The sequence below is a fragment of the Dryas octopetala genome, chromosome 7 (assembly GCF_963921425.1).
Source record: "Dryas octopetala chromosome 7, drDryOcto1.1, whole genome shotgun sequence".
Lineage (NCBI taxonomy): Eukaryota > Viridiplantae > Streptophyta > Magnoliopsida > Rosales > Rosaceae > Dryas > Dryas octopetala.
The window spans coordinates 7,631,528-7,651,030 of NC_141372.1; the positions used below are offsets into that span (position 1 = coordinate 7,631,528).

Sequence of the window (19,503 nt, forward strand, 5' to 3'; positions counted from 1 at the left end):
CGAGAGAACATAAAACAAAAGTGAGAGGCTAGTGATGGTGATGATTGCCTGAATCTTGCTGACTTAAGGCTACGTGGGTAGGCCTAGTTGAAAAGGAAAACAAATGGGAATTGGGATGGGCTAATACAGCAGCCCATTTTAACTAAAACCATATATGTGTTGTGGCCTATTACTCGTACGGTTGTGGGGTTGTGGGTATAGACTAAAATCCTTTTTTTTTAGATTTAAGATTCAAAAATATAACTAATGATTGTTATATTTAATTAATATATTTAAAAATTTTAAATTTAAATATTTGATTGAATTAAACTTCCCAAAACCCACACCACACAAACCCAACCCACTAATCCAGCCCTCACCACCAGAGCCGGCCACATGTTTGGTCCCTAAAAAATTTTGCCGCCGCTTCGCGGCGCTAAACTTGATCTGATGATGACCCCCAAGTTTGGGATCCTGGATCCGTCCCTGGCTGGTATATCACAAGCACAAAATGAATTGGGTTAGAACGAGCACGGCACACGTAAATGAGTTAGGTCGTGTTGAAATTTTTACCTAATTAGACACAACACCGCACAAGCATGACATGAGCACGAGTACAAATAGGCTTGACATAACCACAACTCGTTAAACATTATAACTTTCAACAGAAAATTCAATTTTCTAATAAAAAAATATTAATATTTAATTATAAAAATTATCTTAAGATAAATTTCTCACTATAAAAAAATCTTTTTAAAGCACGACATGAGAACAATTGAGCCATGGGCCACATGACGTGCCAGGTCTAGGCCTAGGCCAACACGATCATGACATAATTATTAAATGAGCCAGCATAAGTATGGCACGAAAAGCACGAATAGTGCCACCTCAGCATATTTGACATCTCTAAATTCTTTCAACAATTATAAGAGTACCAAAAATGCACTCGTGATGATGATGATGATTGTATTGCATTTCCAATAAGCTTTTTATGCTCATTATATGAAATCAACAAAAAAAAATTATCAGATGTATAATTTAGATTCTATGTATTTATTTTTAAGCTACAAAAATCAAGTATGGACAATACTATTCAAACTCAAACATACAGTTTATTTTATAATATTTAGAATTTAGGACTAAAGCCTTAAGATCCTAAATATGAAGTCATAAAATCTATATGCTTAAACCTTAAAATAATACTACATCATACAGTTAAAGTATAATTCTACAAAATTATAAAGTGTAATTCTACAGATTACATACGAGTTACAGATTACATCATAACAAAGTAAAGTGTAATTCTTGTATATTGTATTATAACAAAATAAAGTGTAACTCTGTGAGGAAAAAAGTTTAGTTTCAAGCCACTATATGTGTGACTTAAAAATAAATAAATTTTTGCGAATTTTTAAGGTGAAGGGAAACCATCTCAGCTGAACTTGTAAACACCACTTGGATCCTAAGTCATCAGATCTGCATTTAGCAGTAAGTGCGTGGATACTTCTGACAGCAGTCAGCAGACTTCTCAACCACACAAAAGAATCCATTGCCACAGCCCACAGGAGCTCCTTTGTCCCAAACTAAAGGGAAGGAGGTAGCTCAACTACTCAAGCTTCCAAAATTTGACTCTTTGCCGGGACCAGCAGCAAAACGTGCAACCCATAACTAGTCACCATTACTGGCTTCATCCACATTTAGCTTCATCCAACCTTTGGCTGGGTTCCCAGGCTACAACAACCAACATCTCAATGGTGTACCTTTAAACCCATTCAAGGGTCACAATTTTGTCAGCACCATTAGCACGGTCCGTGATGATGGTTGTAATTGCTTTTCCAATCAACATTTTATGCTCATCACATGGAATCAACTTAGCAACACAAGCCTCTGAGTCCTGGTCACCTGGTAGTAGCATATATTGACCACCCCCATCCACATTCATCTATTGGTTATCAACTATCACGCATTCAAGCCCAAAAAAGTTACCTCAACCATCAAGATACCTGAGGCTAAGAGCAAACTCAAATCAATTACACCAAGCAAATACCTAACAAATGTAGCTACCTAACTTGTGACTCTTGTGAGTAGCAAAGCTTCGTTTCTCTCTCTGCAGGCATGGGATAGTTTGCAACTTGCAAGACCAGTTAAGCTAAGCTCCATGGATAAGAGCCATAAGACTGGCCAGTACCATCTAAGCAGCAGCTTGTAAACAACTCTTGGAGCCTAACTCATCTTGCAAACTATCCCATATCTGATTATCTGCAGAGAGGAGACCTTTACTTTGCTGCTGACAAGATATCAAGCCAGGGCCTAACTCTAACAGCAGTCAGAAGCCTTTTCAATTTTTTTTTTTTTGGGCCACTCAGCCTTTTCAATTTCAACCACAAAGAAGAATCCACTGTTGTCCCAAACTAAAAGGAGGTCCATTCATCTAGAGAGCCCATAGCTCAACCTTCCAAAATTTGACCCTTACCAATTACCAGCCTTGGCTTGGTTTCCCAGGCTAGAGGGGCATGTTAAGTATATTAGCCCATAGACTCATAGTACTTAGCTACAGACCCCTCCACCGCCATAGAGGTGATTATGTTCTCTGGGACCAACTAGGTAGAGAAAGACTTCTGCTTTTGCTTTTGACAGCTACAATCCAATCTCTATTTGAATCCCAGCCAACCCAATATCCTATACTTGGGATTATAATTGGTCAGTAACCAAGCAACAACTATCAAGTTTAAACAGCTGAGGGGTTCGATCAAATTCCGAGGCAAACTATCATTATGATCAAACACCCGTTAGAAATATCCTTCAAACCATTAGATCTTGCAACAAAAGTTCCAGAAACTGCTTTGGCGATTTCCAGAAATTAAACCCAAATTCCTAAAAGCGACATAAATTTAACAGGAAGCAGTGGAACAGAGTTTACAAACATCATTGGAATGAAAAAGCAAGTTTCATTAAATAACTTTCTGCAACTACATCACTATGACTTGGGGGGATACATACAATGATTATGATATACCCTCTAACAGATACAAACTCATAACACCTCCTGTACCTTAGACCTAATCTAATCTGCCTTAAACAAATTACACAAATGAAAAAGTAACTTAAGTAACCCAAAAACTAATACACAGACGACAGAACAAATGAAGGCATATGTCCAAAAGCTAAAACTAACTGGACCCAAATCAACACTACTGCTGCACATGAAATCTCTAACCCAGAAAAAGAAGAAATCGTTAGGTCGAGTTCTGAACTCACCGATCTTCCCGCCGAAAAAATAAGGGGAAGAAGGTCGAGAACCAAGTAACTCAAACATAAACCAAACCAGGACTTCTGGACTTGCACTTCCATAGTCCATCACAGACCGCCGAACCATCGGATGGCGTGGCGGTGCATCTACGACAAATTGAGTCGCAGAAGCTTCAGTATCTCGCTTGCTGCTTCATCGGTGCTTGTGGTGACACCCTTCTTTGCAAAAAAGGAAGGTAGAGGTAGCGAACTCGGAGGTGGCGAGGCTACACAGGACGCCGACCCGGCGTAGAACCCGGATGCAAGTCCGGTCTGATTTGGAACCCGGTTCGACTGAGCGGGTCGGGTCTGCTTCGGAACCCGGTTAGACTCAGCGAGTAGGGTCTGCTTCGGAACCCGGTTAGACTCAGCGAGTAGGGTCTGCTTCGGAACCCGGTTAGACTCAGCGAGTAGGGTCTGCTTCGGAACCCGGTTTGACTCGGCGAGTCGAGTCTGCTTCGGAACCAACTTAACCGACTTAGGATCCGGACCCAGCCGGTCCGTGGATCCGAGATCCGGAACTTCGCGATTCTCTTTTGCGGCAGGTGATGGCTGATCGGGGCGGGTCAGTTCCTCGCCGCGCTTTAGGATCTTGATCTGACCCATGACGAGGTTCTTGGCGGGCGGGGTTCTCTGGGCAGTGGTTCGACCCGGGGGAGAGTTGTTGGGCCGAGCTGCCTTCCGCTTCCTGCGGTCGGGCTGGGGGGTACGGCTGGCCTGGTTAGGGTTAGGGATTCGAATGGATTTCCCCATGGGAGATGAGATTAGAGCTTGGCGTGAAGAAGGGTCTTTGAGACAATCCTGCGGACTGATAACTGCAACAGCCATGTCCAACCAAAGAAACGCAGATCCAAAAACTTGAGCTCTTAGAACAGAAAGAGGAAGAAAGATTAGGGTTTTACAGAGAAAATCGATAAGGTCGCCCGAGAGAGAGAGAGAGAGAGAGAGAGAGAGAGAGAGAGAGAGAGAAAGAGAGAGAGTAATAGTAATGGAGATTGAAAGTTGAAGGCTTGAAGGGTTGGTTTTATAGGAAAAGGCAAAGGCTGAAAGCGAATTGCAATGGGGATGGCGTGTCCAAAGCGATAAAAGGCGGTAGGCTACAACCCACTCTCTCATGGACCAGGTCGGTGTCCCACGATTCCTTTAATAATTAATGTTTTTTCTTTTTCCCTTAATAATGAGGTTTAAGGATCCTAAAACTCTAAAAGTCACCCACTTAACAAAAGTATTTTCCTTCTTCTTTTTTGTTTTGTTTTTTACACCCAACCCTTTTTCCTATTTTAATATTGTTTTCCAAACTCTATCATGTGAATCGTGATGTTATGATATGGATGGACCTAAATACATTATTACGAATATAATTGCGTTTATAGCATATTGTTTTGCAATGCGTTTGGATAGCTTTCATTAAAAGTACATTTGGCTTAAAAGTTTTTTTGGAGTTATTGAAACACTTCCTAGACTAGGAGAAGCATCTACCAATTACTTCATGAGAAAGTAAAAAGTATTTTGAATTGTAATAAAAAAAATTTAAACACTATTAACAAAAGTACTACTGAGTAAAATGTTTCTTAAAACTAATTTTAAATTTTATAAGTAATGTGAAAGATTTAATATATTTTATCAAAGGTGGAGGGAATCCATCTTACACTTGTTTAGGTGCACATGGATGTCTATCGTTCATTGATATAAAATTTATCGTGAAACTTATATCAACAAATTTTCGTATAGAGGACAAATGTAATTAAGAACACTTTAAACTATCTCTTAAGTTTAAGTGTAAGTTTTGTTATAAAGAAAAGCAAGTTCTTATAAAATATTTACATAGTTGAAAAAAAAATTCGAGTATAATTTTTTATTTTATTAATCAATAATTATTGTTCATAAAATTTAAACTTAGTGAAAGACGGTATATCATCACTAAACCAAAGTTATTGACCAGTGTATTTCAGATTTAGGTAAGGAGATATATATGAAATGATAATCATATAACCATTCTAATTTGTAAAAAGTTTAAGGACAATATTAGGTGAAACATTAAAAATATAAAGAGAAAATTACATATTTAGTCTACTTATTTTATATCTAGTTCAATTTTGGTTCACGATATTTTTTAAGTTCTGTTTTGATCTACTAATTATTTCACTTGTTCAATAAAGGTTCAGATTTGTTTTTTCAAATATGGCCTCGCTTTTATCCTATCAAATCTCACTAAAATTCAGTTAACATATACTTGTTTTAAAGTTATGCATCTTCATTTTACAACCTTAGATCATTTAAATTTGAGTTCTAAAACTTAAGATAATTAATCTCAAAATAAGGTATCTGAAACTACCAATTTTTCAAACTTCACATAATCTCAATTTTCTTAAATTCTAATACTCTAAATTAGTTCATGTAACTAAAAAATGATGAAATATAACTTATACTTCAATTATAATTGAAGAAAACACAACCCAAAGGATTTAAAGTCAGAAATCTAAACTTTTATTAAACAAATGAAACAATTAGTGGACTAAAACATAACTTAAAAAAAATTATAAATCAAAATTGAACTAAATATAAAATAAGTTGACCAAATTTATAATTTCCTCAAATATAAATTATTAATACTTAACTTCTAATAAGTGGATGGTCGCACCACATATCCTAATGACATAATAAGATCTTGGCATCTAAGTTTTTCATTACATTCATTGTAATTGTTTGTAATTATTATAGTTGGAGAATTTTCTTTTCAATATGTTAATTTCACTTAACATCAACTTGACGTTTTATTTTCCCAAGATTAAATGCATGGATGGAAACTTAATAGGTATAGACATTTATTCTGAGAATGGGAGTTGTGACAGTTGTCTGGGGATGTTTTGTACGAAATTCAATATAATTGCATTATTAAATAATGGTGTGATATTCATCCGTTTTAATTAATTTATAGATTAAAAATACGATGAGTGTTGGCTAAGGGATAGGCTGGATAGCTATCATTTTGGACCATTCAAATTCTCATTTAGAGAATATTGTTGATATATACACATCAACGACATCAATGGGTTGTGATGGTATTCACGTGACCTGAAGCGCGTATGGGAAATATGTTTGATTTTGTTGATTTCGCTGTTTTTTTTTTTTTTTTTTAATGGTATTCACGGGCTTAGTTATTGTGCCTGATTTCAAGGGAATTGCGCTAGTGCCATTGTGGAATATGAATTTTGGATGTTTACAAAGAAAAAGAAATATGAAATTTTGAATGTAAGAAAATAATATTAGATGAATGATATTATTGATAGATCACTTACATAGTTACATGCCTAATTTGATGACAATATGGTAGAAAGATCTCAATGTGCATCTTGAAATATCTCACTATAGGGTTTGAGGTATTCAGAGGCATATTTTAAGACGTTCTAATGTGAACTTTGAGGCTCTGAAGGCTGGACATGTCTAAACAACATAAAAAAATAAAAAACCTACTACAAGGCAACTTTTCTGGTGAAGGAATATGAAAGTAGAAATGGCAAAAATAAGTCATGAGTGAAGAAATTATGACATGAGATAACTCATTTGTTTGGAGATGACAATTATCCTGAGCTCTTATAAATATTTTCCCTGACATTTAGTTATCTCTACCTCTTCTTTCTTTGCCATAAAAATTGTCTCTTGATTTTTTACCATCTAGTGTTGTTCATACCTATTCGACATTTCAAACAAAGCTTGAGACGTCTCAGTAGTGCATTTTGAGTGCAAAAAAATTGTTATAAGTATATGTTTAATGAGTTGGTTTATCTCATTACGGTATAAAGATAAGAGAAATAAACACATAAAATATATACACTCATTCTATATAAATATTTTTTTTTTCATCTTGAAACATTTCAAATTGCATCATGAGGTATTCATAATTGACTAGATGAATCTCAAAGGGATCCCAATATGTATCTTGAGACATGCAAATGTACAACTATATTTTGTTATATTTTTGCCCATATGTATGTTGATATTTTTCAATATTTTTATGAGTGCCAATATATAATAATTTGGTTCTAATAATTTAGCAATCATCAAACCTTAAATAAGCGACGTTCATTGCAATGGTCTAGAATTGGAAGTCCATGAACGCGTCCTCTCCCCTGGTTTGGCCTTTGACCTTTGATTTTCTTTAAAAAACACGTCTTCATTGGCCAACTTGATAAAGGAAAAGCTACATTAGTCAACAGTCAACATTGGCGCAGCGGAGGTCCAACTTTGTAATTAAACTAAAAAGCATGAGGCATTACGTAAAATTAAAAGTTGTAAAACTGTAAAAGTGATGGCAATAAAGAGAAACAAGGCGGGTGCAGTGTGGTCGAAAGAAAACGACAAAACAGCTGTACCATAGTAATATGTACACGTGTCATTCAGATAATTGGCTGGCGTAAACGTGGAATGGAGACATGGGCCTACTCGGTGTCAACTTTCAACCGACTCGCAAAGGACGGTTCAACTTCGACTGGACCGCCATTTTCTCCTTCAGCTGTTGCCAAGCTGGATGCCTCGGACGGCATCTAACTGCCCATAAATTTAGATTATTGATTATATTTGATAAAAAATATTAAACTGATTATTAAGTTATTAACTAATTGTGTGGTTGAGAACTTGAGATTTAGGTTCTATACATTGTAGCATAATCAAAAGATTAATGAACTAATAATTTAATTTTGTTAGGGTAAAATAAAGGATAAAAACCTACATGCAAAGACAATGTACATTTTTTTTTTTCACAATATTCCTTTTTCGTGCTAGTCATGTAATAATTTTTTATTAGAGAAATAATGTATACACTTATTATATATTTTTTTTATAAGAATAAGAAATGAAGTTGCAATCAAGTACTAATGGGCCTATATAGACTTGTGCACTAGTATTAAGTGATAAGTGTGGTGATGAAATAAGTTATTAGTCTATGCATAAGTAGGATGAGGGAAATAATAGATTATTGGTCATCAACTAAATAAGTAATTCTATATGAGTGCTTATATTTCTACTCTCTGTCTTATTTTCTCACAAATCTTATTTTTACACCCACTATTAAATTTGAAAAAAAAATATAATAACACTTTTTTCACTCCTATTATTCCTACAATAGTCTTTAATATACCAACTTAAACACTCACATACTAAATAGTAAACACTCTTCCCACTCCCCTTAACTATCATTCCACTCACCCATTTTTTTCCAAATACAAGAAAAAAGAAAAATAATCTTATAACCATCTTATAATTCATTCCTAAATTTCAAATTAAGTCCCTAAGAATAATATTCAATTTCTAAATCAAAAGAAACAGTAAAATATAATAAATTCTTAATCTAAAAATATAAATAACTAAAAAGGGTTTAGGGTATAGAATAATCATACATTTCAATAGATGTATGAGCATCAACCAAATAGTATTATTGATTTTAAGTTTTTGTGGCACAGTAGAATTAGAGTTTATGGAAGAAAAGAACATTGGGAAAAGATTGGAGGGTGAAATGATAGTTAAGGGGGGTGTGAAGAGTGTTTAGCTGGTAGGTGTTTGAGTTGTTATATCAAAGGTATTATAGGAATAATGAGAGGTATGAATAGTATTTTTATATTTTTTAAAAAATTTAATGGTGGGTGGAGAAATTGGACAGAGGGATGAAAATATAAGTAGCCTTATACAATTAGCTTAAATGGTGAGGGTAAGTAGGTAAACTGGTTAAGAATTAGTATAAGTCCATGTTTCGGTTCACTCTAATGTAACAAAAAAAAAGATATTCTATCAAATACTAATTTGGTGACAAACTACCTTGTGATTTGTGGTCTTTTTTTCAAAATGTGAAAAGGTCCCAAATTGGAATTATCCCTTCAACTCCCAAAAAAATATTAATAGGCTATATAGGAAGCTGCTTTTTGTGGGCCTTTCTGAATTTAATCATCAAGTTGGAGCCCAAACAAGCATAGGCCCTGCTTTATTAACTGAGTGGGCCTCCAGTGTAGAGGCCCGTTCAAATATGAAGGGTTTGAAGTTTGAACAGATTAGCTACCTGGTCTAAAATGAGGAATGGGCTGAATGGGCCTAATGGGTTATCCGGTCCAATCTTGTCAATTTATTAGCTACAAGGAGATACTCAAGCTTTGATGCTGTTTGCATGAAAGTAGTTGAGCTTACCGACTATGGCGGTGAGTGCTGACACTTCTTCCCTATTAAACTTCTAGGGGTTCAAACTGGAGTGAGAAGTTGCTGCTGCTAGAAAAATCAAGGTTTTGCTTGTCCAAAACAGTAAAGTTGAGAATCACAAAGAATGGTCGTTTTTCTATTTAAAATGTTCTCTTTTAGACCATCAAGTTGTTAAAATTTCAATAATTAATTAAGTGTTTTGTTGTCTGAATATGTGGTTCAAAATTATTAATAATATAAGAGGAATGTTATCCACATTTTCTAATCTACCTTATCCACCGACATTTTCCTTTATTATTCTCATTCCGCAATGTAAATCTATTATCGGAACCGTTCATTTTTCAAATCTAACTATGAAGATCATCTCTACAAAAAATAACCAAATCGAAAAATCATTTAGTTATGTAACTGTGATCAAATAAACAGAAGGTTTTGGTAACAATTTAATTCACCGTTTGTTTATTTGATAATGATTACATGATCAAACGATTTCCAATTTAGTTGATTTTTTTTGTAGAGATGATCTTCAAATAATTATCTAAAAAATGAACGGTTTCGATCATAAAAATACATTTTGGAATAAGAATAATAAAAAAAAGGTGGATAGCATTCCCCATAATATAATAGTTTGATGGATTGACAATAAATAAAACATTGTCTTATTGTTTTTAGGGCCTCTAAATACACTTACAATTTTAATTAGTACACTTGAACTTCTAAATTGTTTATGGAAATGTCCAATTTTACATTAAGACATTTTTATTTTATTTCTTTAAGACGATAAATATATATAAAAAAAAGGGTAGCAATTTTTTTTTATCAGAAAATGGTAGCAATTTTAACGGTCTTATTTTGTCCTCTTGTACTCATTTTCTTATTTTGATGCAAAAATATATAAAATTGAGAGGAGTGCAAATATATAAAATTAGATTGTTAAAATTGTCACAAAAACAAGCCACACTCCCTCTTTCACAAAAAGGTTTATATTTGAGAGGGGCGAGACGCCCCTATATATATATACAGGCTCCTTCTGTTGAGGTATATCTCAACTTATTTATGTTGAGGTATGACCTTGTTGAACGGTTCGGATCGACACAAAACGACTCATGTGGGCCCCAACAAGGTCATACCTCAACATAAATAAGTTGAGATATACCTCAACAGAAGGAGCCTGTTATACTATATATATATATATATATATGTCAGTAAGCCAGCCATTAAAGGAAGAAGATTTAAACTCAAGACATTCTTGGCCAAAAAAAAAAACTCAAGACATTGATGCAATAATAACTGCTTTTAACTATTGGTTATATACCCCACGCTTTAGCCTTTAGGTGTATTTATTCGGGATTTCTTATTGGTTTATAATATGTACTTACTAAACTTTATGATGCACAGAAGGTTTTTTTTTTGGCCAACGTGATGCACAGAAGGTTAGGTTGGCCAAAAACTCAAAAGACCCAAAATGGTACTTGTGTTTGTGGATAACATTTTCCATGTGAAGCGAAACTTCACCATATGTGTTATTTATGCTGTATTCATTTAATGGGATAGGAAAGGATCGATATAAATGCATTAACAAGTTGGACAAGATAGAATTCATATTATATGATATGAATGTGGAGGAAATTAACTAAAACTGTCGGTGGAAATTAACGAATGAATGATGATCGAATACATAATTACTTTAATCCTTAATTTCTCAGTCCTCATAATTCAGATTTATATATCTTTTGTATACAATTCATATAACATAAATAGACAATTTCCCAGACATGGACTTCTTCTAGCACTCATGCACACGTAACCCACATGCTTTCAGAGACAAAGAGAGATCAAGAAGGCTTTTAATATTACAAAAATCTTGAAATAAAAGAACCAGAAAAGAAAATAAGAAGATTGTGATCACAATTCACAAGTACTTGTAATTAAAACAAATATTAATACTACCTACCCATAAATAAATTAGTTGACAAAATACATGATTATGACCTTGATTTGATCTCTCTCTCTCTCTCTCTCATAAAGAGGTTGCTCATTCTGCAAGTTATATCTGCTGCAGGCATAATACATGGCCCATTCTGATTCTGCAGAGAGAAAATCCAGATTAAAAATTTAAGAAAATTCAATTTTGCTCATCAAGCATTGGTGCCAATCCAGGTTAATTACTTAATTTAAATAAAAAGTATAATTGTTTCTTTTTGGCCACTTAAATAAAAAGTATAAATTATAATTGTGGTGCATGGATTAGGATGTCGAAGGAAGACTCCAGATGAACCAGGTCTTTAAAGCAATGTGGCCTTAATTAGAGTATGTGCAATGGTGATCAATTAGCAATTCAATTGGCATTTATTGACAATTTAAAATAAAATAAGTTTGCAATAGAGTGTTAATTGGCAATAGATGAATTGACAAGATAATTGATAGATTAAAAAAGGCTTTTTTACCCAAATAGCACCTGAATTATAGGGGGTGTGCTCAAATACCACCCAAACTTTTTTTTTTTGCCAATTTACCACCTGAAATTATTAATATGTGTTAATTTGCCACCTAACATCCATTTTTCTGTTAAATCATCAAAAAATTTCCCAAACTTCCCATTTTGCCCTTGAATACAATAAAAAAATATTATTATTTTAAAAACTTTTTTTAAAATATAATTAGAAAAAAAATTAAAAACTAAAAAAATAGAAAATGGAAATACCCTTTTTTTTAGGGGGTTTAATTAGATTTTTTTTTAAATATTTAAAATACTTTTTTTATATAAATGACAAAAATACCCTTGAAATAAACAGAAAATTTAACTAAAATGACGGTAGATGGTAAATTGGCCAATATGTGAAAGTTCAGGTGATAAATTGGCAAGAAAAAAAGTTTGGGTGGTATTTGAGCACACCCTTTATAGTTCAGGTGGTATTTGAGTAAAAAAGCCATTAAAAAATTGACTTACCAATTGCCAATGAATCTATAGTTACAACAAAAAAATTGAGGGACCCACCATGAAAAAAAGTGAAAGCAGGAGAAAGATTGTGTAATGTAGCTTGGTGTATTAATATATATATATTTTTGCCATGAATTATATATGGTTTTATAACTTTTATTATATGAATTAATGTATTAATGTTTTATAATATGAATTATGGTTTTTTATTAATATGATTATTTTATAGTTTATAATATAAAATAGAGAAATTTAAATTTAGGTTTTGATTTAAATTATAAAAAAATAATAAACATTAAGCTCATTTTAAAGATTTCATTGAGATCATTTTAATGGTATAATTTTCAAATAAATAAATTTATATACTTTAATTTGTAAGAAAATATACGAAAAATATTAAATAATATATAGCTATAATTTATGCTATTAACTTGAATCATTGCAACAAAATAAACTTGTGTCAAGTCAAATATTGAAAAAGAAAGTCAATAGACTTGTATTGAATTGCCTATTAACCTCAACCATTGCATATGCTTAAGACCATCCAATATAATTTTTTGAACAAAGATTAAGAAAGGCATGATGGATGAATTGGGTCCCACATGAATCATTCAGCCAATTAAAACCAAAAAAAAGAAAGAAAGAAGAAGAATAGAGATACCACACCACCACATGTGTGAGTATGACTATGTTAATCCAGAACTATAGGGTTTTCTATATTAAAAGAAAAATCCACAATAAGCCATGTGAAGGCAGTGAAGCACATTATTTATAAATTTTTTAATCTTTTTTCTTTTCTTAAGCTTTTGGTTTAGATTGGGCTTGGGCTACAAAAATTGCACTGGCCCACAAAAGATGTTTTAATTTCTTTTCCATCTTAGAAAAAGACTATCTCATATGTATAGTACTGTCGCTTTCTTTCTCCCCTGAAGAATCTTGGTATCTTGATTAGTGGCAGCTTTATATGAATATATATATATATATATATAGTTGCTTATATACTCATAGAATATGAGGTTTTATATTCCCAAAATGTTTATTTGAACCAATAATCAAGTAAAGTTTTACTTGAAAGTGTAGTTAAATTGACAATCTAAAAGAACATGTCACACTGTGTTTAACTAGAAAACATACAATGTTATTTGCACTCTAAAAACAACTTTGGTGCCAATATCATCTTCCTTTCTTTAGCAATGACATTTATCAATTTGAAGTACATTTTTTGTTGTTGTTGTTATTGTTTGACTTGGGAAATAACTTATGCACACAACCTTAGGCCCACCTAAGAGTAAGCAAAATATTGGGGGCCCATGCTACTAACCCACTCATGTATCATTCCAATTCATATTACTAACATCCAAAAATGGTGAGCCTTGGGATTGGAAGCATGTAATTTGTAATCTTACAAATTGTCATCTATTGCATGCATATAGCACTGACCCAAAGCTCTGAGTGTGACACTTTACCCATCCCTATATCTTAATTTGACTATTTTGTAGTTGTAGATCACATGTGGGTCTCCCTAATCCTTAAAAAAAGAAAGAAAAAATAAGTTAATTCCCCATTCCCCATATATTAAGTAGGAGTAACATGGGGTATTTTATTTGTTACTTGTTTCTCACCAAACATGTGACAAGTCAAGTCCTTGTTTATAAGAATATTGAATCATCAAATGGGTTTTGTCAATTTGGTATCCATATAAGGCTACATTCTTAATTTCTTAGAGCCTTGATAAGAATACGCATCTATGCTTGTTTTGCCTTTGTTAGAATAAGCATTTATTTGTTTTCATACTTATGTTGTAACTTTTAACATATGATAATATTATGGATGACAATATTTCCACACCCAAGATAGCTGCTAATCAACGCCCTCACTCTTTCATTGAAGGGGCGGTGTAGATAGTAGATACAACCGTTTTTGTTGCCCAAATCACTCCATCCTAATATGATTTAAATCAATTTTCCTTTTGTGTGTGAATTACATATGAGGAGTAATGCAAATGTGTTCAATGTGGATTTCATTTTTGAGAAATTCCCAAACAAGTTCAATGTCAGAATCTCATGTTATTCCCAAACAAGAAGAATATTGGTATGTGTACTATTATATTATTTGGCAAACAAATTTCGTGTATATATTTGTTATATGTTAATATAATTAAATACTATTAACATACGCTTTGTAGTTTGTATCCTTCAAGTTTGGATTATTTTTTACTTTGCACCATGATTTTCAAAAATTCTACAATGTTCACCTTAAAATTAAGGCATAAATTTAATTTAGACACATAACTATATATGCTATTTCAACGGGGTCTACGAACTTTCAAATATTTCAAATATACACCTGATTTATTATGTAAATTGAAAAATGAAATTTCGTCCATTAATTTATTGAGAGATCAGTTAAATATCAGCTTGGCTTTTGCTAACGGGGATTAATTGGCGACGTGGCACCAACTCAGCATACATTTCCCGCCAAATGAGCAACACATGTCCACTTAACACGGGCTCACACACCCATCACATCTTTCCCGCTCGTCGAACGCTCTCCTGACCATTTAGTCTCCAAAAAACATCACGTTTTCCCCCAAATTCGAATATAAATCTCTCACTTGTGTTCAACGAGCGAGAAAGAGATAACGAGTTTGACCCGTGTTAGGGGTTAGATGGACCTGTATCGCTCATTTGGCGGGAAATGAGCGACACAGGTCCACCTAACTCCTGACATGGGCCCACAAACTCTCTCTCTCTATTATTATTAAATTGTGGGCCTGTGTCGCTCATTTAGCGGAAAATGTTTGTTGAGATAATGCCACGTCGCCAAATAATCCCGGTCAGTAAAAGCCAAGTTATCATTTAACTGATCTCTCAACGAATCAATGGACATAAACTCATTTTTTCAATTTAGATAATAGATCGGGTGTATTTGAAATATTTTAAAATTCATGAATCCCGTTGAAATAACTTATATAATTATGTGTCTAAATTGAATTTATGCCTCAAATTAAATATGGTATGAATTTTATTCATAAGAGAAAGCGAAAGGTAACACGAGAGTGAGATTGATTATTGGTTGTCTTGTCTGAGTTGTCTCACATTAATTTATTTTTATTTATTTTTGTAAGATAAATAACTGCCCACATGATTGGTGTGTATTTGTCCCCACCTTAGCTTAAATATAACTTTCTCTCCTTTATGTTTCCCTTTCACCTTTGCAGACTGTACCTTTTGCAGACTACAAAGACATTTAAAAATAGAAGTTCAAAAGCAAATTGCCTGAGAGAAGAGAGAGGGAGATCATCTTACAATTCAAAGCACCCCAAACCCTCTCTTTCTCTCTGTCTGTCTGTCTCCCCCATTGGAACCCACAACCAGAAAGCTAGGCTCACATATCTCTGTATCTTCATGTGTTCTTAAGCATAGCAAAAACAAACAAGAATGAAGCTTCTTCTTCTTGTTCTAAATCTTCTTTGGCTACTTGTCCAGCTTCACAGTCCATGTCCCATTTGTGCTGGTGCCACACCTGACCCTCTTGTCTCTTCCATATCAGCAGCTCCTCTTCCCTCACCAGCTTTCTCACCCATTTCTCCAATTGCTTCATCAATGACTTCCTACTCTCCAGGTACTACTCATGCTCTGCTCTGCTCTGCTCTCTCTCATTCTAGCATCTTCTTTTTCATTTATAGCAACTGGGTTTTTAAATGGGTCACGGGTTCCACAGTTCCACCAGTTCGAAATTCGAATTTAAAAAATGACCCCCGAATTGAGTCCATTTAATGCAATATATTGAATTTAATTTCAATGATTTTATCAATTTGTGGCTGATATTACCCCTTTTTGTGATGTTGGTGCAAAATCTCATGGTTTTAATGTAGTAGATATTTGCCCATTTCGCCAAAGCTTGCTGAAACATACCTCTATATATTCCATGTGTAATCAGGAATTCAAGGAGGAATTGAAGAGCATAAAATGGATCCACACAAGAAAATGCTAATTGCACTCATTGTTGCTTGCACTTCACTTGGTGCAGTTTTATTGGCACTATTGTGTGTGTGGGCTTATCATAGGAAGTGGCCGTACAAGTGCCACAAGAAAAGTGCTCAGAGCTCAGGTACTTTCATTTGTGCCAATCCTTTTTGGGCCCTGTAAATATTGCTTTAAAAGTTGTGGGTTTTAGTATGTTTGTTAAACTGTTTTCTGAGATTCCTTGTTCTTTTTGTTGTTCTGTTTCTGTGGTTTGTATATGAAGATGCTGAGAAGGGGCTTGCATTGTCTCCATTTTTTGGTAAATTTAATTCCATAAGGATGGTTTCGTCTAAGAAAGGATCTGTTTCAGTATTTGAATACAAGCTACTAGAAAAAGCCACCAACAATTTTCGGGATAGTAATATCTTGGGTGAGGGTGGATTTGGATGCGTTTATAGGGCTCGGTTGGACGATAATTTGCTTGTTGCAGTCAAGAAACTAGACTGTGCAAGTCAGGATGCTGAGAGAGAATTTGAGGTACCCTTTTTTGGACATTTTAGTTGAAGTTTTATATATAGTAGTTTTTCATTTGTAAATTTTATCTGGTGTACTAACTGTGTTCATATTGAATTACCAATCGGAATTGCAGAATGAGGTTGAGTTGCTACATAAAATTCAGCATCCAAATATAATTTCCTTTTTGGGTTGTAGTCTTGATGGTGAGACAAGGTTCATTGTTTATGAATTGATGCACAATGGATCTCTGGAAACTCAATTGCATGGTAAAACATTTATTTCATTCTTTGATTTTTAAAAATTAAGAGATGAAGATAATCAAATGGTGCTAATATATTTATTTTTTCTTAAAATATTTTTTGTAGGACCCTCTCATGGTTCTGCATTAACATGGCATATGCGAATGAAAATTGCACTCGATGCAGCAAGGTGAGCTTGTTTTTCCAGTTGTTGAGTCTTTTCATTGTTATTTGGTTCTTACTTATTAACATATTGGCCACTGTTGACCAGAGGATTAGAATATCTACATGAGTACTGCAACCCTCCAGTGATCCATAGAGATCTGAAAACATCTAATATTCTTTTGGATGCCAACTTCAATGCCAAGGTAGGATTATATAAAATTAGTATAGTGTCTCATCTTTCCTTATATATTATTGAGATTCTATTAAAATATTGGTATAATGCATTATTATCCCCCTTGCATTAAGTTCACTGAAGCTTTTCTCTCTCCCATGGTGGCTGGTTTCAGCTTTCAGATTTTGGTCTTGCTGTGGCTGACGGGGCCAAAAACAATAATAACATCAAGCTCTCTGGCACCTTAGGTTATGTTGCCCCCGAGTATCTTTTAGATGGTATGCCATTGCCAACTAAACTTGTAATAATTAAAAAGTGTGTTCTTTAAATCTCACTTGTTGCTATGTCTATTAAATTATAGTTATTTCCCTTAACTAAATAGATTCTAACTGTTCTTTGGATCCTTGACAACTTCTGTGGCACTGAATTTGATAGACATATAAAATATGTATCTTTTGGTTAAGCTATCTTGGGCCCATAGCTGCACATGTTCTGCCACTGGAGGCATACACCATTTCAGAATTTAGTTGGATGAGGAAATCTCAGAACTACTTGTTATACTCAAGCTTAATTGAAATTAGTGACAGGAGTGCACTATATGTGGAATTGATTTGAACATGAGAGAGGAGAAAAGTTGGGGGGTAGTTTCTGGCCGGAGTGCATGATATTGGTAAAATTTACACATAATATGGCCATCAAATGCATTTCTTACATTTCCTTTTTGCTATTACACATCTCTAAGCTTGATCTGCTTTACATTTTAAGTTTTGGTGGTAAGAAATTTACTCTTATGAGTTATGATTTTTCAGGTAAATTGACGGACAAGAGTGATGTCTATGCTTTTGGAGTTGTGCTTTTGGAGCTTCTACTAGGAAGAAGGCCTGTAGAAAAACTGGCACCAACTCAGTGCCAATCGATAGTCACATGGGTATGCCTTTCTCTCAACTGCTTTCAATTCAAAATTATTTGCATAAATCCCACTGAAAAACTTATATATTTCAAAAAATTAATGCTGTAATACAGGCTATGCCTCAGCTCACTGACAGATCAAAGCTTCCCAACATTGTGGATCCCATGATCAAAGATACAATGGATCTGAAGCACTTATACCAGGTCTGAATTACAAACACAGTAGGGTCAGTTTTAATTAGTTCTGTGACAGATTCCTGCTTGAGTCTGTGTATTGATTTCACTGTTTGTATCAAACGGACACAAAATTTCACGATTTGGTATAATTGATATGTTGCAATGTGTTTCACACAGGTTGCTGCTGTAGCTGTGTTATGTGTACAACCAGAACCAAGTTACCGCCCACTGATAACGGATGTTTTGCATTCTCTTGTTCCTCTTGTTCCTGTTGAGCTTGGAGGCACACTAAGAGTTACACAACCTGCACCTCCAGAAAGCCCCACGGTGTCTTCTGGTCACTGATACAAGACATGTTTCATGATGCTTCTGCAACATTTTCAGGTTCCCTCTGCTCACATGACTGCTCCAAATCATCCATTGATTTGCGTCCGTATACTTTTTGCTGGGAAGTTGATGCCTTCAGTTATTTCAGTGGAGGAAAGTTGGTCTGGTAGCCGGTAGGAGTGGAGAACTAATGGGATCGTTTATCACATTTGTAAATTGAATCAATTTGATTTAAATCACTTGTCCATATGAGGGGTATTGGTACAAAGGACTTGCTAATTTCATTTTTGACCTTTCGCTTTCAGTGTATGAAATTAGCTAATTTGTAGAGGTAGAGGTAATTGGTAATTACCTCTGGAGCTCTGTTTTCTGATGAAGTCAATTTTTTAAGGAAAACATCAAATATTTCCATCTTATGTATACAAATGGTCACATATCTGGCCCATCTGTAGCAAGCACATAGCAGAGGGACTTTAGAGGATGAAAGTGGGAACATATAGTCAGGTTATCCAGAATCCATTTTTTTGGGCTTGGTTTCATAAACAAAAAAAGCCCTACTAGGAAGAGAAACTCAAGCTGCAAATCTGATTAGAGGGAGGGCATGAATCATGCTCAACCCTCTCTTGTGCTTATTGGAAA

At 34.2% G+C, this 19,503-nt stretch overlaps 2 protein-coding genes across 2 annotated transcripts; one reads left to right on the top strand and one right to left on the bottom strand.

The window, feature by feature from the left end:
• Nucleotides 1–2,907: 2,907 nt before the first annotated feature.
• On the bottom strand, nt 2,908–4,230 carry LOC147279222 (uncharacterized). The gene has a single exon (XM_086252654.1). It carries the CDS (start codon nt 4,093–4,095, stop codon nt 3,376–3,378), a length of 720 nt encoding a protein of 239 aa, XP_086108780.1. The 5' UTR covers nt 4,096–4,230; the 3' UTR covers nt 2,908–3,375.
• Nucleotides 4,231–15,637: 11,407 nt separating this feature from the next.
• LOC147279223 (putative receptor-like protein kinase At1g80640) lies at nt 15,638–19,278 on the top strand. Its single transcript, XM_086250311.1, has 10 exons — nt 15,638–16,015; nt 16,334–16,504; nt 16,643–16,896; nt 17,009–17,141; nt 17,241–17,304; nt 17,386–17,482; nt 17,627–17,729; nt 18,261–18,379; nt 18,475–18,564; nt 18,715–19,278. Exons 1-10 carry the CDS (start codon nt 15,832–15,834, stop codon nt 18,880–18,882), a joined length of 1,383 nt encoding a protein of 460 aa, XP_086106437.1. The 5' UTR covers nt 15,638–15,831; the 3' UTR covers nt 18,883–19,278.
• The last annotated feature ends 225 nt before the right edge of the window (nt 19,279–19,503 follow it).

Excerpts from the sequence above, each read along its gene's own strand:
- LOC147279223 (XM_086250311.1), top strand. The coding sequence starts at position 15,832 with ATGAAGCTTCTTCTTCTTGTTCTAAATCTTCTTTGGCTACTTGTCCAG. Across the intron at positions 17,730-18,260 it reads CCCCGAGTATCTTTTAGATG|GTAAATTGACGGACAAGAGT; the intron begins GTATGCCATTGC and ends ATGATTTTTCAG. Across the intron at positions 18,380-18,474 it reads GCCAATCGATAGTCACATGG|GCTATGCCTCAGCTCACTGA; the intron begins GTATGCCTTTCT and ends GCTGTAATACAG.
- LOC147279222 (XM_086252654.1), bottom strand. The coding sequence starts at position 4,095 with ATGGCTGTTGCAGTTATCAGTCCGCAGGATTGTCTCAAAGACCCTTCT.